Source organism: Sinocyclocheilus grahami, unplaced genomic scaffold (genome assembly GCF_001515645.1).
Source record: "Sinocyclocheilus grahami isolate Dianchi unplaced genomic scaffold, SAMN03320097.WGS_v1.1 scaffold348.1, whole genome shotgun sequence".
NCBI classification, from domain to species: domain Eukaryota; kingdom Metazoa; phylum Chordata; class Actinopteri; order Cypriniformes; family Cyprinidae; genus Sinocyclocheilus; species Sinocyclocheilus grahami.
The window spans coordinates 96,098-123,169 of record NW_015505527.1 but is presented as its reverse complement, the minus strand read 5'-3'; the positions used below and the strand labels follow the sequence as shown (position 1 = coordinate 123,169).

Below are 27,072 nucleotides of genomic sequence, written 5' to 3'. Positions count from 1 at the left end.
ATGCGCATCCACTGTCTGGAGAACGTTGACAAGGCTCTGCAGTTCCTGAAGGAACAAAAGGTTCATCTGGAGAATATGGGTTCTCATGATATTGTCGACGGAAACCACCGCCTCACACTTGGACTCATTTGGACCATAATCCTCCGCTTCCAGGTAGGAGGGCGTGGCTTTGACTAGAGGTGTGAGAGATAGAGAGACAGACAGGTGGAGTCTTTAATCGAGAGAAATAGCATCTTTCACTTGTTACTGAAGAAATGGCAACACCTGTTTTTAAGTAAATCAGTGTCCATGCCAATGTTTTGGTGCACTGGTTGTAGTTGTGTAGTGCAGCCCACAATATTAAATATAATCCTGACTTTGGAGTTTGATTCATAGACATACAAAAGTTTTTTGGCAGAATGTGTGATTATGTCATTATTGTGATCTTTTGTCTTTTATTAAAGGGCTAGTTCACCCAAAAACGAAAATTAGCCTGTGTTTTACTCACCCTCAAAGCATCCTAGGTGTATGTGACTTTCTTCTTTCAGACGAATCGAATCGGAGTTATATTAAAAATTGTCTTTGCCCCTCCAAGCCTTACAATGGGGGTAAGCGGGTGATGGTTGTCAACAGTTCAGAAGACGTGAAATAAAGTGCATGCATCCGTAATAAAACGTCCCTCACACGGCTCCGGGGGGATGACTAAAGGCCTCCTGTAGCGAATCCATGCATTTTTGTAAGATAAATCTCCATATTTCAAACGTAATAAACACTTTTTTCTCACTTCCACTGACTGTCATACGCGGAAGGCGTTCCGGCGGATGATGTAAGACGTCGATGTTGCGTGATTAGTGACGAACGTGGAGACAAAACGCCATTCATGAATTAGAAGCACAAAACTGACTAAAGAAAAATGTCGGAGGATTTCGATATAAGCCAAGAGGAGACTGGTTTTCCTTTGCTAAAGTAAGGAAACTTTGTTTCCTTGGCTCCTGCATTTCTCAGAGGCGCGGGCACGAAGCATACATCCTACGTCATCCGCCTGAACGTCTTCCGCGTACCACAGTCAGCGGAAGTGAGAGAAAAGTGTTTATTACATTTGAAATATGGATATTTATCTTACAAAAATGCATGGATTCACTACAGGAGGCCTTTATTCACCCCCCGGAGCCGTGTGAGGGTCGTTTTTTTACGGATGTGCGCACTTTATTTCACGTCTTCTGAACTGTTGACAATCAACACGCGCTTACCCCCATTGAAAGGCTTGGAGGGGCCAGGACAATTTTTAATATAACTCCGATTGGATTCGTCTGAAAGAAGAAAGTCACATACACCTAGGATGCTTTGGGGGTGAGTAAAACACAGGTTCATTTTCATTTTTGGGTGAACTAACCCTTTAACAAAGTTCAGTTATTTTTATTTGTCCTCGGCTGTATCAGTCTGTCATCTATTCACAATGAAGTATAATTAACATATTTTTGTCTGCCGCTTCTTTGCCCTTTTGATTGGCCTGTACATTTTTTAATCAGCTCAAAATTCCTTCAATTGAAATATACTAACTATCAAACCACGTGATCCAGACTGCTCACTGCGTTTCATCACTGCTTTTGATTAGTTTGTGAAGATGTTGCTGATTTGTGTTTTATTATATTGCTGCAATGACATAATTACAGAAGATTAAACTTTTTATTTTTCATTATTTGCTGAATGAATCCCAGCAGATTATGAATTATGATAGGGATATAGTCTGAAATGGATCAAAATGACTTTAATAACAGACTTAGTGAAGCTTGGTAGTGTTATGTTCTGTGTTAGTGTGCGTGTTTGTCGCTATTTCAGTCTGGTTTAAGATATCTCTTAGCAAGAGTTCTGTTTGGCTGTGATATAGTAATATAGATCTATAGATTTTAGAGTGGCACACTGTTAGCATGAGGGTACGAAAGCTTAAGAATTTAGAGTATTATTTTATTATCTACCTACAGTTTATTTTATGTATTAATCATTTATTGTATATACAAATTGGTATTTACGCATAATAAGAGATGTTTTTGAGCATCAAATCCACATAGAATGATTTCTGAAGGATCATGAAACACAGAAGACTGGAACAATGCTAAAAATTCAACTTTGCCATTACAGGAATAAATAACATTTAAAATATATTAAATTAGAATTTAAAATTAGAATATTTCATTCACACTATTATTGTTTTTACTGTGTGCTTAATTAAATAAATGCAGCTTTGTTGAGCATAAAATGCTTCTTTTAAAAATATTTAAAAAATCTTGCCAACCCCAAAACTTTGGAACGGTGTTAAATCACTTAAAGGCCATGAACACATCACAGCTAAATAAAGCTGTCACTGCTTTCATGAGTGCTGAATCATGTATAGTACACACATAGTGTTTGGTTATTTATAGGAGTGACAATTGCATTCTACAAATCAATTTACTGCCAGAAATTCAGGTAGTGGTTACAGTGTTTATGTTAAATTCTCAGTAGTGTCTACAAAACTGGACTCAACAGCTTATAGAACATAAACAAAGACAGCATCTATGTTGATTGGTGTCTAGTAAAAAATGTTTAAAACTCTCCAATCCTCCAAACTTAGAAACTAAACTACAAGGAAAAGATATGCAGTTTATACAGTAACATGTATTACATCTCACTTGTTTGAACAGATCCAAGACATTAGCGTTGAGACAGAGGACAACAAGGAGAAGAAATCAGCCAAAGATGCTCTGCTGCTGTGGTGTCAGATGAAGACTGCAGGGTAAGAGTGAAAGAGAAAGAAATGAATTGAATGAGTGAATGTATGATGCTTTATTAAATACACTAGTTCTTCTCCTGTACTAATGAATGCTACTCTCCTTTCAGCTACCCAAATGTCAATGTCCACAACTTTACCACCAGCTGGAGAGATGGTCTAGCGTTCAATGCCATAGTGCACAAACACAGGTATCGATCTGAGCTCACAAACACACACACTGACATACAAGTACAAAGTTCTCAAACACATGACAAGCTTTGGTATTACTATGATTTCCACATAGTAGCATGTGCTCACACACTCTACGCCCCTTCATTCTTCAGCATGTTCCCACACATACAGAGAGGCCTGCAGGGGCTTCAACCACCAGCGGCATTCTGGAATTTTAACTTTGTTCTCCAAAAGTGCATATAAATACAGAAGTCTTGAGACTTGTAAATTGTGTAAAAGCCTATGTCTATATTTTTTGGACATTATAAATTGACATAACTCTTTTTCTTTTTTTAATTCAGCTTTTCTCTTTTTTATACTTCTAATTTCAGTTTAATTTAATTTTTTATTTAATGTAATGTATTCATTATGTAAAAAAAGTAGAAGCATGTTCTTGGTCTCAACTGTATTTACTTTATATTGTACAGTATTGTATGATTTGTATATTTCGTCTTTCTTCTTTCTAAGAAATCATTTCATTTATAAATTAATTGGACCCAGTAGGATTTTCTGCTGCTCTCATCCTCAACAGTCCCACTAGCTCCTCATTTTTGCACTTTTCCTCTCAACTGTGGCCCAGCAGCTTCTTTCTGCAATTCTACAATATCTTTCTGCAAATTCTTTCTGCAATTTTTTCATGCAGAGGAACAGAAAAAAAAAAGTTGAATTAAGTTGACCTAAATAAGGAGAGAACAATCCTTCACTTTCTCTTTGCAGTGTTGGAGTGCTTCCCTCTTTTGTTGGAAAAGTGTATTGCAGGATTTTTCAAACTGAAATGTCCTCTTGGAGTTTTACAAACCCAAAATAACTTTATTGTGGATTTCTTCTTCCTCTCTTTCTCATTTTTAGGCCAGACTTGATTGACTTTGATAATCTTAAGCGCTCTAATGCCCACTATAACCTGCAGAATGCCTTTAATGTGGCAGAGAAGGAGCTGGGTCTTACCAAGCTACTGGATCCAGAGGGTGAGATAAATATATGGGCATAAATAGCAAATACATGCATAATTTTTAATCAGACAATAAAGACAGAGCTACCGTCAAGCAAGCTGATAAACACAGAACCTTTCAGTGTCCAGAAAGACTAGATTTGCCTAATTAAAAAAATGAACATATTATTTATTATTAACTAGCTGATGTATTTGTCTTATCTCTTGTTCTTTAGATGTGAATGTTGATCAGCCTGATGAGAAGTCCATCATCACATATGTGGCCACATACTACCACTACTTCAGCAAGATGAAGGCGCTCGCCGTAGAGGGCAAGAGAATCGGCAAGGTACATGGAGAGCGAGAGAGAATTACAGTCTACCCTTATGTTTACATAGCCATTTCCTGAAGCATTTCTATTTCTGCAAGTGTGGGTTATTATTCTGTGGAGTGAATAGGGGTGTATTTGTTTCTGTAGGTGCTGGACTATGCTATCGAAGCAGATCAGCTGATAGAGAAATATGAGACTCTGGCCTCAGAGCTGCTGCAGTGGATTGAACAAACCATTGTAACTCTTAATGACCGTCAGCTCGCTAACTCGCTCAATGGGGTTCAGAACCAGCTACAGGCCTTCAATACATACCGCACCGTGGAGAAACCACCCAAGTGAGTGATGTCCACAAGGATAAAATATACTGTAAAAGAGTGATGTAAAGCCAACATAGTCATGTCTGACCCGGTTTACTTTTTAATGCACGTACCTGGCCTTACTGATCAAGTGGTGCATGTAATTCCATAGCAGAAAATTCTATGTGATCTTCAATTAAAATGTAACTTGCTTTTACTCTAAAATGACTTTTCTTTTCTGCTGACATCAGCTGTGCATTCACTGCAAAAATTGTTTTCTAACTTGGTATATTTGTCTTGTTGTCTAGTACAAATATCTAAACATTCTAAAATCAAGAAACATTGAAACCTGAGAATCAAAATGGCATAAGCTATTACTCAAAATATTAAGGTGTTTACTCAAATTAGTTTCTGCTTACAAAAAAAAAAAATCTGCCAGTCTGGTAAGAAAAATAAAATAATCTTATTTTCTCTTTGAATTAAGCATTTACCCCATTGGTAGGTTGGTGGATATGTATATGTCCTCCCCCAAAAAAACTATTAGAAATTATTTTGCTTCTCAAGTAAATATGTCTTGATTTAAGAATGCTTAGAAATTTCTATTGGAAAACAATAAAAAAAATACAGAGTAAGAAAATAATTGTTTGCATTGTTGGATAATGTTTAATAATAGCTAGTGTAGGCACTTTTTAAGCATTTAATTCCCAATGGATAAAATCAGGTTTACAGGATCCACATTACAGAAGTAAAAATTGGCTGCAAACAGGATTTTTATGTTGACTTTAAACATTTGATGTCCAGAAGTCATTCTAGACACGTCGCTTTAATCCTGTATGTGTTTGACAGATTCACCGAAAAGGGAAATTTGGAGGTTTTGCTCTTCACCATTCAAAGTAAAATGAGAGCGAACAATCAGAAAGTTTACATGCCACGAGAGGGAAAACTCATCTCTGACATCAACAAGGTATATACACATAAAATACTCCTCTACATGTGAAGCTACACAAACATAACTTGAGTTTTGATTGATGCTCATGGCCAGTTGTGTTTGCTGCTTGTCTGGAAAGGCATGGGAGAGGCTGGAGAAAGCGGAGCACGAGAGGGAGTTGGCACTGAGAAATGAGCTGATTCGTCAGGAGAAGCTGGAGATGTTGGCCGCACGTTTTGACCGCAAAGCAGCCATGAGAGAAACCTGGCTCAGCGAAAACCAGCGGCTGGTCTCACAGGTGACGTAGATTAACACTGGCAAAAAATATTTATGGTTTATTGTGAGATGATGAGTAACATAAGAATTTGTCGCGACCTTTAGGACAATTTTGGTGTTGAACTGGGTGCTGTGGAAGCAGCCACTCGCAAACATGAGGCCATCGAGACAGACATCCAGGCGTATGGTGAGCGCGTAGCAGCTGTAGAAGCTGTTGCTCGAGAACTGGAGGCGGAGGGATATCATGAAGTGCGGCGCATACTGGCACGGAGGGATAACGTCCTCAGACTGTGGGAGTATCTGAAGGAACTACTTGCGGCACGGAGAGAGAGGCTGTTTGCCCACAGAGACCTGCAGCGCCTCCTACAGGAGATGAGCTACATCATGGACTGGATGGAAGACATGAAGGTACTGACTTTATTCAGACCAACATTTTATTTTCCACTGCTACAAAATAGTGTTTTTTATTTGATGGGCCCCAAAATATGATGATTCTCTTGAGTGAGACCTCATTCTTAAAATATAAAGAAAGCTACCCATTTAAACTGTTAAAAATAAATTTTTATAAAATATTATGAATATTTGTAAAATCGTTTTTAATCTTACGGTAGAATAAAATCATTTGTTATAACCTGACCTCATGATTGTTTAGAACAGAATGGAACTGTATGGAATGGAAAAAAGTAATAATATTTATAATGATTTAATAATTTTCTTTTTTTCCTCTTGAACTTTTTCTACTTATCTCCTAGCACTCCCTTGCAGCTCCCTGTATGTTGTAATATTTGTAATGTCTTACAGATCTGTCCTTGGAGATCGCTGTTTTTTGCATCCACAGCTAATTGTGTGTTTTTGTTTGTGTGTTTAGAGTCGCCTGCTATCTCAGGACAGTGGAAAACACCTTCATGATGTGGAGGACTTGCTGCAGAAACACACACTTGTGGAAGCTGATATATCCGCACAGGCTGAGCGAGTTAAAGCCGTGCAGGCTGCTGCGAAGAGATTTACTTCAAATGAACAGAGTGAGGATATTCCCTGTACTTACACAAGCATGTGGTTGTTGTAAGCTCAAAATTAAAACACAATTGGTTCTCCTCTCTTTTTAGGTTATAAGCCATGTGACCCCTCTCTGGTTGAAGAGAAGGTGGATCTTCTGGGCCGAGCGTACGGAGAACTTGGGCAGCTGGCAGCGGATCGACGAGCTCGACTGGATGACTCGCGAAGGCTGTGGCAGTTCCTGTGGGAACTGGGAGAGGAGGCCGCCTGGATCCGAGAGCAGGAGCAGATCCTGTCCGGAGGAGACTACGGAAAGGACTTAAGCTCCGCTCTTCACCTTCTGTCTAAACATGAGGCCTTCAGGGATGAGATGGCAGCCCGTTATGGCCCTCTAGGGAACAGCATTGCTGGTGGAGAGGCCCTGGTGAAGGAAGGCCACTTTGGAGCACCTGAGGTGACAGAACGAATCAAGGACATGAGAGCACAGTGGTCGCACATGGAGGAGGTAAAGGATCAAACTTTAAAGTGGAATGTGTCTCTTTCCACAGCATCACAATCTTATACCACATTTCGCACTTTCTTTTTCTACAGGCCTCACAGTTGCGTGAGCAGGGACTGATAGAGTCTGTAGCTTTCCATCAGTTCCAGACAGATGCCAACGACATGGAGGCCTGGATACTGGAAACACTAAGACAGGTAAAACAAACACACAAACATATGTTTAACTGACTGTTTGTCCAGCTATATTTCAGAAGAATTTATCATGGTGTAGCTGTGTTGCTGAGTTCGGTCGCCAGATTGAGTGTTATTCTGTGTTCTGTTTGCAGGTGTCTAGTCAAGAAGTTGGCCATGATGAGTTTTCTACACAGACTCTGGCCAGAAAGCAGAGAGAGGTGGAGGAGGAAATTCAAAGTCACCGATCACTCATCGACTCACTACATGAACAGGCCTCAACACTGCCTGAAACATATGCACAGTCTCCACAGGTACACAAAACACACATTAGAAATTAATTTAGCATTAACTACAAATTAATAAGCAATATTAAACGCTATTTATATATTTGAATTTGAATCGGCGGACACTGCTGTTAGTACTTATACACTACTGTTTGAATGTTTGGGATCAGTAAGTTTTTTTTGGGGGGGGGGGTTAATCCTTTTGTTCAATAAAGACATTTATAATGTTAAAAAAACATTAAAAATCTTTCTTTCCCCAAACTTTTGAATGGTAATGTATGTTACCCATAATATGTATCTCTCTCGTTCTTTACCAGGTGGAGGGCCGTCTCCCAGCGATAGAGCAGCGATATGAAGAGTTAGAGGGGCTGTCGTCATCATGGAGACAGGCCTTAGATGGAGCACTTGCGTTGTATCGTATGTTTAGTGAAGCTAGTGCCTGCCAGCTGTGGGTTGGAGAAAAAGAACAGTGGTTGGACAACATGGAGATTCCCACCAAACTAGAGGATCTGGAGGTGATCCAGCAGAGGTGAGAACAGATATATTGATCCCTGCATGAAACTCATTGATATGGCATATTTTGGTGTAATATGGTTTTTGTTTTGACTGAAGGTTTGAAACTCTGGAGCCAGAGATGAACACACTGGGTGCTCGCATTTCTGATGTCAATCAAGTGGCTCAACAGCTTCTTGGATCAGACAACCGCAACAAAGAGCAGATCGACCAGACACAGAACCAACTCAATAAGAGGTACAGTCACCAACACAAAGAGCAGATCAACTACACCCAGAGTCATCGCACATGACGAAACCACAACAAAGAAGAGATTAACAACTCAAGACCCAACTCAACACAAACACACACAAAGAAGGTTCATAAAGTTAAATAATCAGATTTACACAGAAATGCCCTCATGCTTCTCCTTTCTTATCCTTCTCTGCAGGTGGTCTGATTTCCAGAGTCTGGCCAACCAGCGCAAACAAGCTCTGGAATCAGCACTGAATATTCAGAACTATCATCTAGAGTGTAATGAGATCAAGAGCTGGATGAAGGAAAAGACCAAGGTCATCGAGTCCACGCAGAGCCTTGGAAATGACCTGGCTGGGGTCATGGCCCTGCAGCGTAAGCTCACTGGTATGGAGAGAGACCTGGAGGCTATACAGGTAAAAAGAAAGACATCATTAGCCGCGTTTCCACTGGAATTACCCGGAACAATTGTACCAGGAACTTTTTTCCCCCCAGACCTGTACTTTCTGCGTTTCCATCGGGATCTAAAGTACCGAGACGATTAGGCAAATAGTCTGGTGACGTAGATCTGCGCGTGTTTCTCAATACCAAGCAAATTTCGGACTTGCATCCTCTGTTCGGACTTCACAAATTCGACTCTGGAGTGTGAACTCCCACGGATGGGACGACGCAAGTCCAGTAATTCTGCAAACAGCAGCATACTTGATAACGTCAGTCAGCTCGCCTTGGCTACTGCAATTTCCCTCACTGTATTTACAATAAGACGAAATATGATATCAAACACCACTGCCTCCTTTCGTTTTCATTTAAACATATTAATAGCCGCTGCCGCAGAAATGTAGTTCAGGGAATGTATATAGCCTACATTACAAAGCCTAGATTACAATGAAACGAAATATATCAAACAGTATTGCCTCTTTTTATTTTCATTTTAACATATTAATAGATGAATAGAATAAATACCAAAGATTACCTGTTAGATTTACCCAAAACAAATTATATCTTATGTTTAATCACTAAAGTGACATCAGAGCCAGCGGCAAATGTCAGAAGGACAAGCCGAAGTTAGGCTACTCTCATTGGGAAACATGAGCACTGAGCTCCCGCTGATCGTCTCACGTCTCCGAAATCAGTGAAGCACATTTTTAAATAGGTGCTGTCTTTATAAATAAACTGCAGAATTGAATTTTAAACAACTACATTCTCACCTGAAATACTTTTAAAACTACATTTCATGGCACAATAACAGTAATATTTTGAAAATTATCAGAATAAATGGTGGTTGAAATACAATGCTGCATGAGTTCAACCAATCAGCATGCTCAGCGCTCAAGTCCCGTCCCCGAAAGTTCCGGACCTTTGAAAAAGTACTACCTCGCGAGCAGGGACTTTCTGAGGGGCAATTTTTTACCTGGAACTTTATTTAGATCCTAGTTCTTACGGTGGAAACACACCAAGTAACGACCCAAAGTCCCTAGTTCCTGGGTAAAGTTCCTGTGGTGGAAACGGGGCTATTATGTCTAATGCAGCCGTAAAGTCACTCTAGCTTTGGCCTTTCTCTTACTCATTCTCTTCTGCTTTCTTTTCCACAGGGTAAGCTGGATGACCTGCGTTCTGAGGCCGAGAAGTTGGCATCTGAGCACACCGAGCAGGAGGAGGAGATCAAGGGTCGACTGGCTGAAATCCAGGAGGTGTGGGAGGAGCTTCGAGCCACCATGAAACGGCGCGAGGAGTCATTGGGTGAAGCCTCTAAGCTTCAGGGCTTCCTTAGAGATCTTGATGACTTCCAGGCCTGGCTGTCTCGTACACAGACCACCGTGGCATCTGAGGACACACCTACATCTCTGGCGGAAGCAGAGCGTCTGCTGGCTCAGCATGAGGCCATAAAGAATGAAGTAGATAATTACAGGGAAGATTATGAGAAGATGAGAGCTACTGGAGCTGAGGTCAGTTAGTGTAAACTTGAAGTTTAAAAAAATCTCTCCTACTGTTCAAAAGTTTATGGTCGGTAATATGAAAAAAATTATTTTATGCTCACCAAGGCTGCATTTATTTGATATAGTAAAAACAGTAATATTCTGAAATATTACAATTTAAAATAACTGTTTTCTATTTTTAAAAATGTAGTATATTTTTGTGATTTTCAGCAGCCATTATAGATGTTCCTTTAGAAATCATTCTAATATGCTATTTGCTGGACTTGAAAACAGTTGTTATGCTTAATATTTTTGAGGAAAGGAAACCCTGATACATTTTTTGTATGATTTTTTGATTAATAGAAAGTTCAAAATTTATTTGAAATAGAAATCTTTTTTTAATGTCATAAATATCATTACCGTCATTTTAATACATCCTTGCTGAATAAAAGTATGCATATGTTATTGAAATTTGACAAATACCTCAAAATAGTTGTGGTAAAGATAAGGACGTTGAATGATCTCTGAATTGGCTTTGTGTGTTTAGGTGACTCAGGGACAGACTGATGCCCAGCACATGTTCCTTGCTCAGCGGCTGCAAGCGTTGGACACTGGCTGGCATGAGCTGAGGAGAATGTGGGAGAGCCGCCACTGTGTCCTCGCTCAGGCCTTTGATTTCCAAACCTTGCTACGAGATGCAAAACAAGCAGAGGGCTTCCTCAATAGCCAGGTGTGTGATTGCGATACTGCTTGTGTTTTACTTGGTTCCTATACAACTAAATGCTAAATGTTTAATATTATATTATAACATTCCATATCTTTCTGCCTTTTGAGAAAGGGCCCCATTTCGGTTGAATATAGTGGTCGACCGATATATCGCCTCGGCCGATATTTGGCATTTTTCAAATATCGGCATCAGCCGATAAGTTTTTCTGTTTGGCCGATGTGTTCGAGGCGGGACTTTTATTTTGACAGCGCTGAGAACGGTAGTCGCAGCGCTTGAGCGCACACCGCTCAAATTCTCCCTCTTGTTCGTTGTCGTCGATCAGTTCTGTCTAATATGGATAGAATTCTATCTAATAATCAGATAGAACTGTTAAACAAAGGAGTTAAAATGTATACAAAAAAGTATTATAACAATTGCTTTAAAGGGGTGGTTCATTGCGATTTCACTTTTTTAACGTTAGTTAGTGTGTAATGTTGCTGTTTGAGCATAACCAATATCTACAAAGTTACAAAGCTGAAAGTTCAATGCAAATGGAGATATCGTCTTTTAAAATTCTGGCAGTTTATTGCCTACAAAAACGACTGGTAGAGACTACAACAAGTTACTTCCCGGGTTTGTGACATCACAAACCCAGATAAACCCCGCTCTTGGGAAAAGGCAGCAAAGGGGGTGAGGCCATGCTGCGCTGCTTTAGAGAAGAGGAAGAGAAAACTAGAGGTGCACATAAAAATCTATTCATATATGAATCGCAATTCTGTCTTCTAACGATTCTAATGGACTCACAAGTTTCAAAATCAATGTTCTAAAGCAGCGGTTTTAATACTGTTCCTCGCGTTCCCCTGCTCTGCACACGCTCTGCATCTCTCTCTCTCTCTCTCTCTCTCATTCAGCTCACCTCCAACAATGAACAATTATACACTTATTTTCACATAGTTATGAGAAGCGTTAAACATGGACGTGCGTGCAGTTGCCATACTGTATTAAAGCTTTAATCAGGATAAAACTGTATATTAAAAGCTAACATAAGCAGTAGCATTTACAAATAACAGCGTATCTAAAAGACAATGAGAACAACAACAAACAAAAAACATAGGCCTACCATTAAAAGCCATGCTTGTACAAGTTCTGCATGATCCTCTTCAATAATATCCTCTGCTTCTCAATCGGGCTCAAACTGATAACCGATATTAACGATGCAGTTGTTTACAATACAACCGGAGCACATGCCGCCGAGGTGAGGGGCGGGACGGTTAGAGGCACGCTTGAGGCGGTTTAGCCAATCACAACACACTGGGCTAGCTAACCAATCAGAACCCATCGCCTATTTCTGAGGGAGGGGCTTCATAAAAGGAAATGATCAGCCCGTTTCTCAGAGAAGGGACAGAGAGGTGTGGAATAAAGGTAAATTATGTAAAAAATAATGCGTTTTTTTTTAAACTAAGCGTTAACATGTTAGACTGCACCCCATAAACACAAGCAAGCCTAGAAAAAACCCAGTGAACCACCCCTTTAATATTATTAGTAATATAAAGGCAAACATTATAATACTTTCTCATTTGCCGTCAGCATTCAGCAAACACGCATTTATATAATTTAAACAAATCTTTGAATGACTAATGAACATTTAATTTCACAAACCTTGCAGACGAATCTAGTTGAGATCTTGTGAAGTGTGCATGTGTATCCTGCATGATCGCGTGTTCTCTGCGTGACGGTCGGTCCGTGCAAATTGAATGTTGACAGGAGGAGAGTTCAGCTTCACTGGAGACGTGCGATCGACAAACTTGAACTAGTGATTTCAAATTATGCTGCGCTTTATGCATTTGCCCACTGTCATATTCATGTCATTTTCATTGTGTGCTGTATGAAAAATTAGTGTTACCTTGGCTTTATTTGAAAAAAAATAAAAATTATTATTCACACAAACTTCCCAGAATACTGAGTGCCCTGTTGGTTACCGTGTTTACTTCCATTTTAATTAGATTTTTATTAAATATTTATTTGTGGAAAATGCTTTGTCTTCTGAAAGTATAAGTATGTTTATTTTACACAACTATTTTAAATCCATTTTTAAATGATTTCAAATTTCTTAAATATAAATTAAAATAAATAAAATTATATCGGATTTATATCGGCCATCGACCACCCTGCTTTCCAAGATATCGGCATCGGCTGTCAAAAAATCCATATCGGTCGACCACTAGTTGAATATGCTGCAAATAATGACTCTAATAACCAGTTTCCTTTGTCTTTGCCTGCAGGAGTATGTTCTGTCACACACAGAGATGCCCTCCAGCCTACAAGGGGCGGTGGAGGACATCAAGAAACATGAAGACTTCCTCACCACCATGGATGCCAATGAAGAAAAGATCAACGGCGTGGTTGAGTCTGGACGGAGACTAATTTCAGATGGCAACACCTATGCAGACAAGATCCAAGAGAAGACAGACTCCATTCAGGAGAGGTAAGCAGGAACAGAATGGCATGCTTAGAAGTAGAGGTGGGAGAAGTAGAAGTTTTTTTTTTGTTTTTTTTTTAGTAATTTTGGCAGAAAATGGATATATATATATATATATATATATATATATATATATATATATATATATATTTAAATAAGTTTTTGTATCAGCAAGATTCTTTTAAAAATAAATTTTCTACAAAAATATCAATCAGGACAACTGTTTTCAACATTGATAAGAAGAAATCTTTCTCGGGCACCGAATCAGCATATTATGATTTCTGATGATTTTCATGATAAGGATCATGTGACACAAGACTAGAGTAATGGCTGAAAAATCACCTTGCTATCATAGTAATAAATTACATTTTAAAATATATGAAGTTAGAAAATAATTTTTTAAATTGTAATAATTAGGGATGCACCGATACCACTTTTTCCAGTACTCGCCTGATACCGATACTTTTATTTTTGGTACTTGCCGATACCGAGTACCGATACTGATATTTTTATTGCATTTGTAAATTTTTTTAATATTGGGTACAGAAACCAAAAGGGTATGTATAATGTTAGTTGGTTAACTTCATTTATCAAATAGATAGTCAAACCAAAATTTATTCAGACACCTTCAACATTTCTCACATTATCACAGTTTATTCGCTATAGTTTAGAAAATGGTAATAAAATATGACAAGAACTCAGTTAAACTGTCAGAACAAATTCATCTTGATAATGTTAGATAGTTTTGATAGAAAGGTATGTAATAGATTACAATCAACCAAAAATGATTCAGACAGCTGTTAGTATGACCGTATTTACACAACTGTGAATACTTTGTCGGGCAACCCTTAGCCTCAATGACAGCCTGTAGTCTCCTGGGCATGCTGTCACCCAGCTTCATGCAAACCTAAACTTCAATTTTTTTCCCAGACTCGGTCTGAATAATTTTTAGACCCAAATTTGTATCAGTTTTACTGGTAGTCCACTGTATGAAGCGTGCTTTGTTTATCAGCTCGCGCACATCATTTACATTTACATTTACATTTAGTCATTTAGCAGACGCTTTTATCCAAAGCGACTTACAATTGGGGGATGCATAAAGCGATGATTCTTAAAGAGGCAAACAGACACAAGAAGTGGTTGTAATACCAAGTTCTTAGACATTGTTCAAATAAGTACAAGCTAGAAAGAGAAGGAATAAATAAAGAGAGAGAAACGTTTCTTTTTTGTTTTTTTCCCCCCCAGCTATACAGGCGTTAATACTGAATGTTTAACATTATATTCATTGCATACATATACTTCGTAGTAGACATCCTTAACTCCTTTCTGCTGTCTGTTGTTCTGTTGTCTGTGTTTCTTTGTTTGAATATGGTGCTTAACACATGCTGTGTGGTATCGGCGTTTGGTATCGTGGCATTTTAACGAGTACGAGTACAGGAGACCAATATCGGTATCAGTGCATCCCTAGTAATAATATTTCACAATATTACTGTTTTTGCTGTATTTGTGAATAAATGCAGCCTTGGTTGAGCATAAGAGACTTCTTTTATAAACAAATAAAAAAACAATCTTACCAACCACAAACTTCTGAACGGTAGTGAATATACTACTCAGTCATTTCAAAATGCCAAGTAAGAAACTGCACTATATTGGAAATGTGCAGTATTCATCACTATCCTGGCAATGATCTACATTGATGATGTGCTGGCAGCAAACCTATTAAATCCATTACAGATAACATCATGTTTTTCATCTCATGTTCTCTTTTGGTTTCCTTCAGGCACCAGAAGAACAAACAAGCTGCCAATGAGCTGCTGGCTAAACTGAAGGACAACAGAGAGCTGCAGCACTTCCTACAGGATGGACAAGAGGTAATAAAGTACAGAGCAAACAAGATTACATATATCCATTATACTGACTGCACTATGAGACAAAGTCCTTCTGACTGGCATTATGAAAGATAATGCACTCTCATATAAATGACTCCAGTAAACCACAGCACCACCTACAGGATGAAGCCAGTGATGATACATTCAGGCTTTTGTGTGATTAATAAGTCTTCTTTTCCTTGCCCGTCTCTTTAGCTGACTTTGTGGATAAATGAGAAAATGTTGACCGCTCAGGACATGTCCTATGATGAGGCTAGAAACCTCCACAGCAAGTGGCAGAAGCACCAGGCCTTCATGGCTGAGCTAGCCTCCAATAAAGACTGGCTGGACAAGATTGACAAAGTATATTCCCACGCACATCTCTTCCAGTGATTTTGGATATCTGATGTACCAATACAAGTTTTGAAATGGTGAAAATTAAAAAATAAATTGTGGAAAAGTCATGGAAATGCTCAACTCTTGATGTATTTAATTTGCTAGAAATTTCTCTTTTTGTGGAAAGTCTGGAAAGGCCATGGAAATTCTGTGGTCAAAAATTGTGGGATTCCTGGAATGTGTAAATATCTAGGATTCATAGCTTAATCAGTGCCATACTAAATAAACAAAAAACAAGGCATGTGAACTCGTAAGCAGAACAGCATAAATCAAAACTACTACAGTGACTTTCTCTCTTTTTCTTGTTCTCGTAGGAGGGTCAGGTGTTAATAAAGGAGAAGCCTGAGCTGGAGCAGACGGTATCAGAGACTATGAGCAGCCTGCAGAAGCAGTGGGAGGAGCTTGAGAGCACCACTCAAGCCAAAGCTCAGTGTCTGTTTGATGCGAACCGAGCTGAACTTTTCACGCAAAGCTGCTCGGCGCTGGACTCCTGGCTCCAGAACATCTCCTCTCAACTCCAAAGCGATGACTTTGGAAAAGATCTCACCAGTGTCAACATCTTGCTCAAGAAACACCAGGTAAATGATTCACAGATCACTTTATTGTGAAAGTCCCAGGAAAAAATTTGAACTATGTTTTATTCTGTGTAAGCAGACAAGTTTTAAACCTAATGACCCCCTATGTGACCCTGTACCTGTGCGTGTCTCAGATGCTGGAGCATCAGATGGAGGTGCGTGAGAAAGAGGTCCAGTCTCTGCAGTCACAGGCTCTGGCCTTGGCCCAAGATGATTCTGGGATAGTAGAGGTGGATGGGCAGCAGAGAAGGGTGACAGACAGCTTCTCTAAACTGCAGGACCCTCTAAGACAGCGGAGGCAGCATCTTCTTGCTTCAAAAGAGGCTCATCAGTTCAACAGAGACCTTGAGGATGAAATTGTGAGTCACTTTAAAAACTGTTACACTGTATAATAATATATAAAAAAAAAAAAAGATTTTTCAAAGTTATAAAAGATTGGGGACATGTTACAAAGAAAATGCTTTCTCAGTCTTTCTACTTTAAAATTTCGTTTAATTTAATGTGTTAATTGATGTTTCTTTGTAATATTTGTGAAATTTATTAGCAATTTTTAATATATTCATACGTATGAGCAATATTCATTTGGAAAAATGCTTAAAGTTTTTAGAGTAATTATGTTTTTGTCTAAAGTTATGGGTAAAGGAGAGGATGCCTCTCGCCACGTCCACAGACCATGGTAAAGATCTTCCCAGTGTCCAGCTGCTCATCAAAAAGAATCAGGTAATCAGTCGCTCAATCAATGGTTTAAAAGTTATAAAAAAGTGTTTACTTTTTATCATCTCAATACATTTTCCACATTCTTTTTCACTGTCTGACTGATTTTTCATCTCCCCCAGACTCTGCAGAAAGAGATTCAGGGTCATCAGCCCCGTATCGATGACATCCAGGCTCATGGTACGAACATGTCCCCTGAGAAGGAGTCAGAGATGGACAGGGAGAGGAGAGCTGATCTTGATGGGCGTCTGGCGGAGCTGAGGGAATTGTGGGCCCTTTTGATTTCTGAGACAGAGAAGAGGAACTTGAGGCTAGAAGAGGCTAACCGAGCGCAGCAGTTTTACGCAGATGCTGCAGAGGCTGAGGCCTGGATGGGAGAACAAGAGCTTCATATGATGTCAGAGGAAAAGGCGAAGGTCAGTGAAATTGTACTTTGTATGTGTTTGTAGCAACTATTCAAAGAGCTAGTTCATGTTACATTTCTGATGCGTTTACTTGATGTTTCTGATGTGTTTACGTATTCGGTGTTAAAAGTTTTTATAATGGTTGTTGTAGGATGAGCAGAGTGCTTTGGTGATGGTGAAGAAACACCAGATTCTGGAGCAGGCTCTAGAGGACTATGCTCAGACCATCCACCAGCTGGCCAATAGCAGCAGACTTATGGTGAATAGTGAACACCCAGAGAGGTGAGGGGCATAGTAGGATCTCTGGACTGTCAGATAAAGCATTTGACATTAAGTAAAAATCCATTTTCTTTCTCCCTTTTGTAGTGAAAGAATCACTCTGAGGCAGGCCCAGGTGGATAAACTGTACGCAGGGTTGAAGGATCTGGCAGAAGAGAGGAGGGGCAAACTGCAGGAGAGACTGAGACTGACCCAACTGAAGAGAGAGGTGGATGATTTAGAGCAGTGGATTGCTGAAAGAGAGGTTGTCGCTGGGTCTCACGAACTCGGACAGGACTACGAACATGTGACGGTATGAAATCCACTTTTCCCACTCGTTTCCTGAATCTTCACTACTGGAATTACAAAAATTCGATTGATCATATTTATGTGAATACTGCTTCTTTAAACTTTCTTTAAAGATTATACCATGCAGTCTATAATTCTGGATGTTTTCTCTCAATTCTCCAGATGTTGCGTGATAAGTTCCGGGAGTTTGCGCGGGACACCAGCACAATTGGCCAGGAGCGCGTGGATGCAGTGAATGCCCAGGCAGATGAACTTATTGAGTCTGGTCATCCTGAAAATGCCAGTGTGGCTGAGTGGAAAGACGGGCTCAATGAGGCCTGGGCCGATCTGCTCGAGCTCATTGACACGCGCACACAGATGCTTGCCGCCTCGTACGAGCTGCACCGCTTCCATCAGGACGCTCGGGAAGCTCTGGGGCTCATACGGGAGAAGAAGGAAACACTAGCAGGGGCCGAACTTGGACGGGACCTGAACACTGTCCAACACTTGCTTAGACAGCATACGGCATATGAGCATGATGTACAGGCACTGAGTGGGCAGGTGAGAGTCAGTCTTCATTGAACCTTTTCACATATATGTTGCACATTTTCTAATGGCTTGATTTTGATGGTTTGATTGTGTCAAAAGGTTAAACTTCATTCTTTGACTCTTCACTGCAGGTCACACAGGTTCAGGATGATGCTGCGCGTCTACAGAAAGCATATGCTGGAGAGAAAGCTGATGAAATCCATCGCCACGAGCGTGCAGTCACAGAGGCCTGGGAGGGGCTTCAATCTGCCACTCAAGCCAGACGGCTACTCCTATTGGACACAGTGGAGAAGTTCAGATTCTTAAACATGGTCAGAGACCTAATGCTGTGGATGGAGGGAATCAACTTACAGATCCAGTCACATGACAGCCCAAGGTACATTCAAGCACATATTGTGAAGTCAAAATCAGACACTATCATTAAAAAGTTTGGGGTCGTTAAGCTTTCTTATAGTTTTAGAAAGAAGTCTCTTATGGTCACCAAGATTGCATTTGATCAGCAATACAGTAAAAACAGTAATATTGTAATGTATTACTTCAGTATATTACTTAGTGTATATACGGTGGCACTGAGAAGTCATACATTTAAGTATACACAAAAATATAAAAATGCCTCACAACTGTACAAGTTATTAGTAATTGATTTAAGAAGAGATTACATACATGAGTAAGTAAACAACTAATGAGATTCATATATGCCCTGTTTTGTTATAGGGATGTCTCCTCAGCTGGTCTGGTCATCGCCAACCATCAGGATATTAAGTCTGAGATAGAGACCAGAGCGGACAGCTTTACCGCATGCAGTGAAATGGGACGCACCCTCATCAACAACAACCACTATGCTTCAGATGAGGTCTGTCCACACAAATGAACATGCACATGTCTGCTCTGTGCAAGATAACACACACATTTTAATCACTTGCATGTTATCCAAGGAAACCCACATGCACCCACTCACACACTGTGAGGTAATTGGATGTCTGTGATTTCTAGATTCAAGAGAAATTGGATCAGCTTCAGGCCAAACGCACTGAAATTAATCAGAAGTGGCAAGAGAAAATGGACCACTTACAGATCGGTGAGTATGTAGGAGGAAGCTTGTTTCTGTGGCTCGTGACATACTATTTAGATTTACATCAAAGGTGGCAGTTTTGATATAAATGTTATGTTATATACTTTATTATGAAATTGTTTTACCAGGTGACACATCTTTGCTTTTATGTGATTCCTCATACTTTTTATTCCTCTGTTTCTGTGTGTGTGTGTGTGTGTGTGTGTGTGTGTTAGTTCTGGAGGTGTTACAGTTCAGCAGGGATGTGTCTATGGCCGAGTCGTGGCTGGCAGGACAGGAACCACTGGTCAGGGCAGCAGAATTGGGCTCTAATGTTGACGAGGTTGAGAGTCTTATCAAACGCCACGAAGCCTTTGAAAAACTGGCAGCAGGCTGGGAAGATCGTTTCACACAGCTAGAGAAGCTCACCACGGTTTGTTAAATACACTCCCACATTAACAAGGGTAGGGGGATTTGTAAAATAATGCTAGCATCATTTATAGCATCTGCCATTTTTCTAATGTTATTCTCATGTTATTCTCTGTCAGCTGGAGGAACAGGAAATTCAAAGAAGAAGGGAAGAGGAAGAGAGGGCCCGAAGACCACCCACACCTCCACCTGTGGAGGAGGTAGTACAGTCTGAGATAAATGATTCTGCTGCAAGGTAAAAAAAATAAACAGACTGTACTATTCCACTCAACAAGACACTAAACAAGTAGAAATAATCTTAGTTGTATTTACACTACCATTCGAAAGTTTGGGGATTTTTTTTTTAAGACAATACTTTTATTCAGCAAGAATGAATTAAAGTGACAGTAAAGACATTTATAATGTCACAAAATATTTTAATTTCTATTTCAAATTAATTCTCAAAATTTCATAAAAAATGTATCTCAATTTCCACAAAAAATAGTAAGCAGCACTTAAATATTTCTTATCAGCAAACCAGAATATTACAATGATTTCTGAAGAATAATGTGATACTGAAGACTGGAGTAATGGCTGCTGAGCCATTCAGCTTTGCCATAACAGGAATAAATGACATCTTACTCAGATTACAAAATATATTGAAAACAAATATATTCAAGAACAATATTGTAAAATATTCAAAAACAGTACATTTTAAATTATAATAATATTTCACAATATTAATGTAATAATTTTATTTTTGATCAAGTAAAACCTTCAAAAACATTTTCAAAAATTACCAATTCCCAAATTTCAAATGATAGGGTATTTATTTATTGAAGGGTTTTTTTTTCCCCAAAAGTTATTTTATTCGGAAATACATTCAATCAGGCCAAATGCTAAACAGCCAAATTGCTATTGTCAGGTGTGGCAAAAATATACTTTTGGTTGTATTTTTCTGTATTTAATTATGCGTTTACACATTTGCATTGGCTTCTCTTTAAGGACGAGTCTAGACCAGACTACATTGAACCAGTCAGTATCTGTCAATGGTGTCTACAGTGACCATGACACATCACAGGTCAGATACGCTCCACACTGCGCTTATATTAAATTCTCTATTCATGATAGATCCAATTATGCATTCACTTTCATGCACATGTTTACATTATATGTCAGTATATTGACGGTTTTCAAATTCATGTCAAGGCACACATCACAGTCCTGGTCTCAACTGTACAGTCTTGTTGTGTGTTCAGTGTCTTTTTCCTTGTTCCTGTCAATTATTTATGTTGATCTGAATGTTCTTCTGTAAACTCTTGAGTCTCTTTGAGTGTGGGAGAATGTCACAACAAAACAAATGTCTAACACGTTTTCATACTGTGTGGATGTCCTTTTTATTATCAGAACAATCACACACAAGTGCCAGTTCTAACACACTCGCATGTTAATACACATTCTTGTGACGTCTCTTATCTGCAGTCATTATCGGTCTCTGTATCTGAACTCAAGAAACCTGAACCTAAACCAGAGAGTAAACCTCAGTCTAACCCAGTTTCTAAGCCTGTGCCTAAACCCCACAAGGCACAGGAGCGTGTGAGTACTAACCCTTTAGCGCCAGCCTGTAGCCGTAGTGTAGCATCGCTGCTTGCACTTAACCCAGCAGCCTCGCAGCATGTCGGCAGCTATACCACACCTGCTAAAGGGCAAAGTCACAGCTCTGCTGCTTCCTACTGCTTTCAGTGGATCAGTCTTGTGCTTTTCTTTGTATGTATTTGACTACTGTAATGTTGAACGTGTAATATTTTTTTCTGAGCTTTAACATCAGTGTTTGCGATGCACTTTATCACATACAAATTTCTACTTCATGATGTTAAAAGGCATCTTTTTTGTTCTGTGTAGTGCTGTTGTTTTGCTGTTTGTTGTCAGGGAACCTTTACTTACATTATGTATGTATAGTGTTTGGGTGCATCACAACAACTGAACTAATTCCTACTAATCCAACTCACATGAGACATTGTTTCTTTATTTCCTTCAGTTTCATTGGATTTTACTTTATGCCAAGGCAACTATTTTTTTCTAACATTTATATTTACTTTTGGCTTAGGATATGAAATTAGTTTGAGTAACTGTTTTAGGCAGATGTGTCCTAGTGTCTTTGTGGCAGTGTTATTTCATTATTACACCCACATTCCCCAGGCTTGTCCATACTGCCCCATTTGTCCTTGGTGGAACATTCCGGTCTTGTGTTTTTTTTAGTCTCTGTTTTTATTTATGTCTTTGATTGTGCCTTTGCTTTCCTTTGTGTGCATGTACATATTGTGCTTACTAAGTTTGAATATTTTGATTCAGATCTGTTTATTAATATAATTTAAATATCAGCAAGAAATATTTGTTTGTGATTAGGAATTATACTTCAAAATTAGTTACAGAAAAAATAGGCATAAGTTAACTTATGAGAATATTAAAATAGGACATGTATTATATAGGGTCAGTAAGACTTTTTTAAAGAAATTAATACGTTTATTCTTTTATTTATTAAATTGATTAAAAGTTACAGTAAATACTTTCACTTTGTTAAAGATTTGTATTTCAAATAAATGCTGTTTTTTTAACCTTCTATTCATCCTGAAAAAGAAATATCACAGTTTACACAAAACCTTAAGCAGCAAAAACTGTTTTCAACATTAATAATAACAAAAAAATTATAATTCTTAAGCACCAAATCAGATAAGAAGATTGCTGAATGAAAACTGAACAATTGCTGCCAATTCGGCTTTAAAATATGATTTTTTTTAAATATATATTCAAATAGAAATATTTTAAAGAGTTTGAAGAGTGTTTGTTACCTATTAATATAAAATATAACTGTGAACATGTTACAAAAATCCTTTAACGAATAACAATAGTATAGACCAATATAGTAGTGACCTAATCGGTATTTAATAGTTAATGGAAACAATGCATTATTGTGACGTCTCCTAACTGCAGCATGTTTTGGTCAAGCAGGGATCAGAATCAGAATCTGTAAACGGTCCAGGCCGTGACAGCGGTCTAGACTCAGCATCACGGCAAGACCCTTCAGCTACACTGCCAGGGCGAGGAGGAGCAGAGGCGGCCACAGAAACTATGGAGGGCATCCTTTGCAGGAAACAGGAAATGGACTCGCACAACAAAAAAGCAGCCACCAGGTGACACAGGAAGCAGATAAATTATAAAAAGAATGACTGAGAGAACCTAATCAGGTTAATTGTGTAAATGGTGTGTTTTTCTCTATGCTTTTGTAGATCGTGGCAGAATGTATATTGCGTATTACGTAAAGGCAGTCTGGGCTTCTATAAGGACAACAAGAGTGCCTCGAATGGAATCCCCTACCATGGAGAAGTTCCCATCAGCCTTAGTGAGGCTGTCTGTGAGGTCGCCCATGACTACAAGAAAAGAAAACATGTATTTAAACTTAGGTGAGAGAGATGAGGGAAGAAATTATCAGTATTCAGATTTTATCAGTATTTATGAAACTGCCAATACCCAAGAAAATGAATGAAGTTCTTAGTATGTGACGTACTGCTTTATTTTGTTAAAGGCTTGGGGATGGAAAAGAGTTCTTGTTCCAAGCAAAGGATGAGGTATGTTTTGCAAAGGATGTTTCTAGGTCATTCTCTTATATTAAGTTTTAAAAGAAGTGTTATAGTCATATTGTGACGCAAATATTCTCCCCGTCAGGCTGAGATGAGTTCATGGATTCAAGCAATCCAGTCATCCTTGTCATCCACCGAGCATTCACCGGGTGGCACACGAGGTCTGAGTCGGGCGATGACCATGCCGCCTATGTCTCCTAGCTCAGGCGATGCAGGAGGCGTAACAATGCGCAACAAAGATGGCAAAGAGAGAGACCGCGAGAAGCGCTTCAGTTTCTTTGGCAAGAAGAAATAAGCACCCAAATATGCCACAGATCTCAACAGTGAGCCAAGCAAGAGATGGAAGTTTGTCAACACCCAAAAGAAACTGATAAAGTTAGAAAAGGCGAAGAAAACTCGCATGTCACATTGTGATTCATTTTTCATTTTTGCCCTTTCTTTTTTCCCCACTCATTTAAAAAAAAAAAAAGTGTCATATTTCAGACATGGATCTTGTTCAGTCTTGCCTTCTAGATTGAACGCCACTTTTGGTGACCGTAAGCTCTGAGCCAAGGGAGTGCGTCACTGACCAAGACCAGCTCCCAGACCAAGAGCCATCCTGAAAGTTCAGTTCATACCCTTCAATTATACTAGTTTTTCCCCTAAAAATAATTTAGTTTTTGGGTTAGATGGCGTTTCCATACTGTAATGACCAAGAGTGCTATTTTGTCTTTTTCCCCTGATGATTTCCTTTATCTGTCCTGATTTCAACCTCTCCCTTTCTTTGTGAAGGACCGCGTTCCTTTTTTTTTTTTTTTTTGGTATTATTATACTTATAACAAAAGATTTAATTGTTATTGCTATTATTAATATTGTTTATTTGCTGTTGCGTTTTGGAGTCAATTTAAAGTTGAATATTTAAAGAAATTGAAAGTATAGTTGGTATGACCTCATGTTCAGAGAGGACAAAGCAGAAAGAATCCCATGAGTGAGAGGTGGGAGTTTATGCTGGTCTTTTTTCCTTTCATCTACATGCTCTTCTGACAGACAGAATATTTTCTTTCCTTTTCATTTTTTTTTAGATACGACTGTGTTGAATGCTTTTTTTAAGTAGTGTTTTTTCGGCTTGCAAGTTAAAGAAAAAGAGTTCAAAACCCACTATTTATGATGGTTTTATTTTTTATTTTATCTTTCTATTCTATCTTTCATTCCCATTAAGATGTACTTTGAGTATGCGTTCTTATTGTGTGGTTTTGTTTCTTTAGTTCATCATGTTCCTTTAACCACTTTATCCTGTTCTCTTCTTAGACCAGAAACGTGTTTGTTGGAAAGATTGAAATTGAGGTGTGATGCTGTGGTTTGGACTTTGGTTTTACAATTGCTAGAAAGCAAACAGACACAACACAAGTATCACTTGCACAAGCCAACATTAAACTTGCGTCAAACAAAGAATTTGAGGACGGGCATATTTTTTTTTCTTTGATTTTCAAGTTTCCTATCGGAATGTATTCTCAGGCGTCATTTTTAGCATTCACACAGCGGCGGACACATGCACATCAGCCTACACTTTAAATATTTTACAGGGATGAACTTCTCTGACAGCTGAAGTTGGGTTAGTGTCAGTGATGGTCTTGAGGTTGATGCTGTATTTTTAGGTGTGTGTGTGTGTGTGTGTGTGTGTGAGTGTGTGCTCAGAAGAGGTTGCTTTCAGGTATATCGGTTGTGAATGTGCTTCAGCTCTGAATGAGAAACAAAATTACTGAGGTATTCTTAATGTGGACCAAATTGACAATTTTCCCCCGCTCATGGTGATTGAGATGATCTGTTCCCTTTATTTGTACATCACAAGTTACTATCAATTATCTTCCTTGGAGGAATGTGAAATTTTTACCACATATATAATTGTAGGTTTTATACTTGCAGTCAGCAGGAGACTCTCTCCTGTCCCATAAGTCACGTTACACAGAGGCAGAATCAATAGCAACATAGAAGGCAGGATTTCAGATATACTTTTGCAGTTAAACGCATGATGTATTGGTAAAAAGTGTACCCACTGTGGCATGAAATCAGTATTTTTGTAGGATAATGATTTTTCAGCCTCATATGATTGTGAGAAAGCTTGCCTTGGTGTGTTAATGTTAGTGTGAGTTTTTGACGTCATACAATGAAGCCCCTTCCTCTGAGGTGTGTGGAGTATATTGAGCCATGTCCACTCTTATGTCATTCATCTTGACATTTCCTTTGGAGACTTATTTAAGGGGTCAACACGAAGACGGAAGCTGAACTTTATATATTTTTTTTTGCTGTGAAGTTTGATGTGAAGGAAAATGATGCAGACTCTCTGCTGAACCTTGTCCAGTTCCCAAAAAAACAGCCTCTTTCCAGTTTTCAGTGATTGGACAATGTCACTGAAACTCATTTTCCGCTTCATTCAAGTGATGTGAAATTAGGATCTTGGAGTCAACGTTATGAAACATTATTCTCTGGATCGGTCTGATGTTCTCCATCCTAAAGGATGAAAAAAACACTGCGGTAGAACGATTTAGTTGTAGACCAGTGCTTTTGTTTATACAGAATACTGTCATTGAGCTGTAAGATGATTCATTTAGTCTGAGCCTGCACATACAGTTTGGGACTGTGCGCTAAATTGCTTCCTAAAATAAGTCAATGTGTTGCATTGGATTAGTCTCATTTGTGCTGTTGATTTTTCTTTTAATTATTTTTATCAGAGTTACTTTATCTGAAAACTTCTGTTCTTTCTCTCACATTTGACACTATCCAGTATGGTTGGTTTTAACCCAGTTTGCTTAGATAGTCAGTTACATCATGACATAAGAGAGTCTGTTTGTGTAAATTTCAAAGGACCAGTGTGGAAAATTGAAGGGGAAATTAAATATTGCAATACAGTGAATTCATTGGGATGAAACTCGTCTCTCAGTAAAAGTAAGTGTGGCCTCAAATTACTGAGCATTAGATTTGATAAAATCTTGGATTTTTTTAAGCAGAATTATTTTTCCTCATCCAATAGTATTATATTTTACAACATTTTAATGCGTCTTCAAAAATAATTCCACCAAACCCATTACAAATACCATTTATTAAAGAATGTTGATTCCATTCTTGATTTTTTAAGTTGTTAATATCACTACTATTGTCTGTTGTTATTATTGTTATTATAAAAGTCCTTAATATTACTATTAATACTACTGTTGCAACTGCACCTCTTGTAAAACTGCAGCCTATTCGTGCGGAGTTTCTCGTCTGTAATACCAAACCCCGCCACTTGGGGGCAAGTGTGCTGTGGAGCATTTTTCATTACTGATCTAAACAAGAAAAAGACTTGTTTGTTGACTTGTGTATCTACATCTAATATTAGGAATAAACATGTTTTAAAAGAAAAAACGTGTGTGGTGTTTTTCCTCA

General features: G+C 38.7%; 2 protein-coding genes across 2 annotated transcripts in view; both read left to right on the top strand.

Moving 5' to 3' along the window:
- The window catches only part of LOC107548440 (spectrin beta chain, non-erythrocytic 2-like), a 116,456-nt gene extending 116,427 nt beyond the window's left edge, over positions 1-29 (top strand). Inside the window, exon 5 of the mRNA XM_016229109.1 lies at positions 22-29. Coding sequence (XP_016084595.1) covers positions 22-29 — 8 coding nt within the window. The remainder of the gene's footprint in view (positions 1-21) is intronic.
- Positions 7-27,044, top strand: LOC107548459 (spectrin beta chain, non-erythrocytic 1-like). The gene is made up of 39 exons (XM_016229142.1): positions 7-153; positions 2,661-2,752; positions 2,857-2,937; positions 3,809-3,924; positions 4,124-4,236; positions 4,366-4,553; positions 5,361-5,478; positions 5,582-5,740; positions 5,824-6,126; positions 6,587-6,740; positions 6,825-7,219; positions 7,306-7,410; positions 7,542-7,700; positions 7,991-8,202; positions 8,286-8,423; positions 8,617-8,836; positions 10,013-10,366; positions 10,884-11,066; positions 13,325-13,527; positions 15,302-15,392; positions 15,606-15,752; positions 16,100-16,363; positions 16,495-16,719; positions 16,991-17,080; positions 17,197-17,490; positions 17,630-17,760; positions 17,845-18,049; positions 18,208-18,585; positions 18,705-18,949; positions 19,288-19,426; positions 19,567-19,651; positions 19,861-20,057; positions 20,173-20,288; positions 21,038-21,113; positions 21,515-21,628; positions 23,042-23,223; positions 23,320-23,493; positions 23,616-23,658; positions 23,756-27,044. The coding sequence occupies exons 1-39, from the start codon at positions 76-78 to the stop codon at positions 23,963-23,965; spliced, it is 6,777 nt and encodes a 2,258-aa protein (XP_016084628.1). The 5' UTR covers positions 7-75; the 3' UTR covers positions 23,966-27,044.
- Positions 27,045-27,072: the final 28 nt, after the last annotated feature.

Bases quoted from the DNA above. Each gene is read 5' to 3' on its own strand.
- LOC107548459 (XM_016229142.1), top strand. From the start codon at position 76: ATGGGTTCTCATGATATTGTCGACGGAAACCACCGCCTCACACTTGGA. The intron at 20,058-20,172 runs GTTTGTTAAATA...ATTCTCTGTCAG, and splicing joins AGCTAGAGAAGCTCACCACG to CTGGAGGAACAGGAAATTCA. The intron at 20,289-21,037 runs GTAAAAAAAATA...CTTCTCTTTAAG, and splicing joins ATAAATGATTCTGCTGCAAG to GACGAGTCTAGACCAGACTA.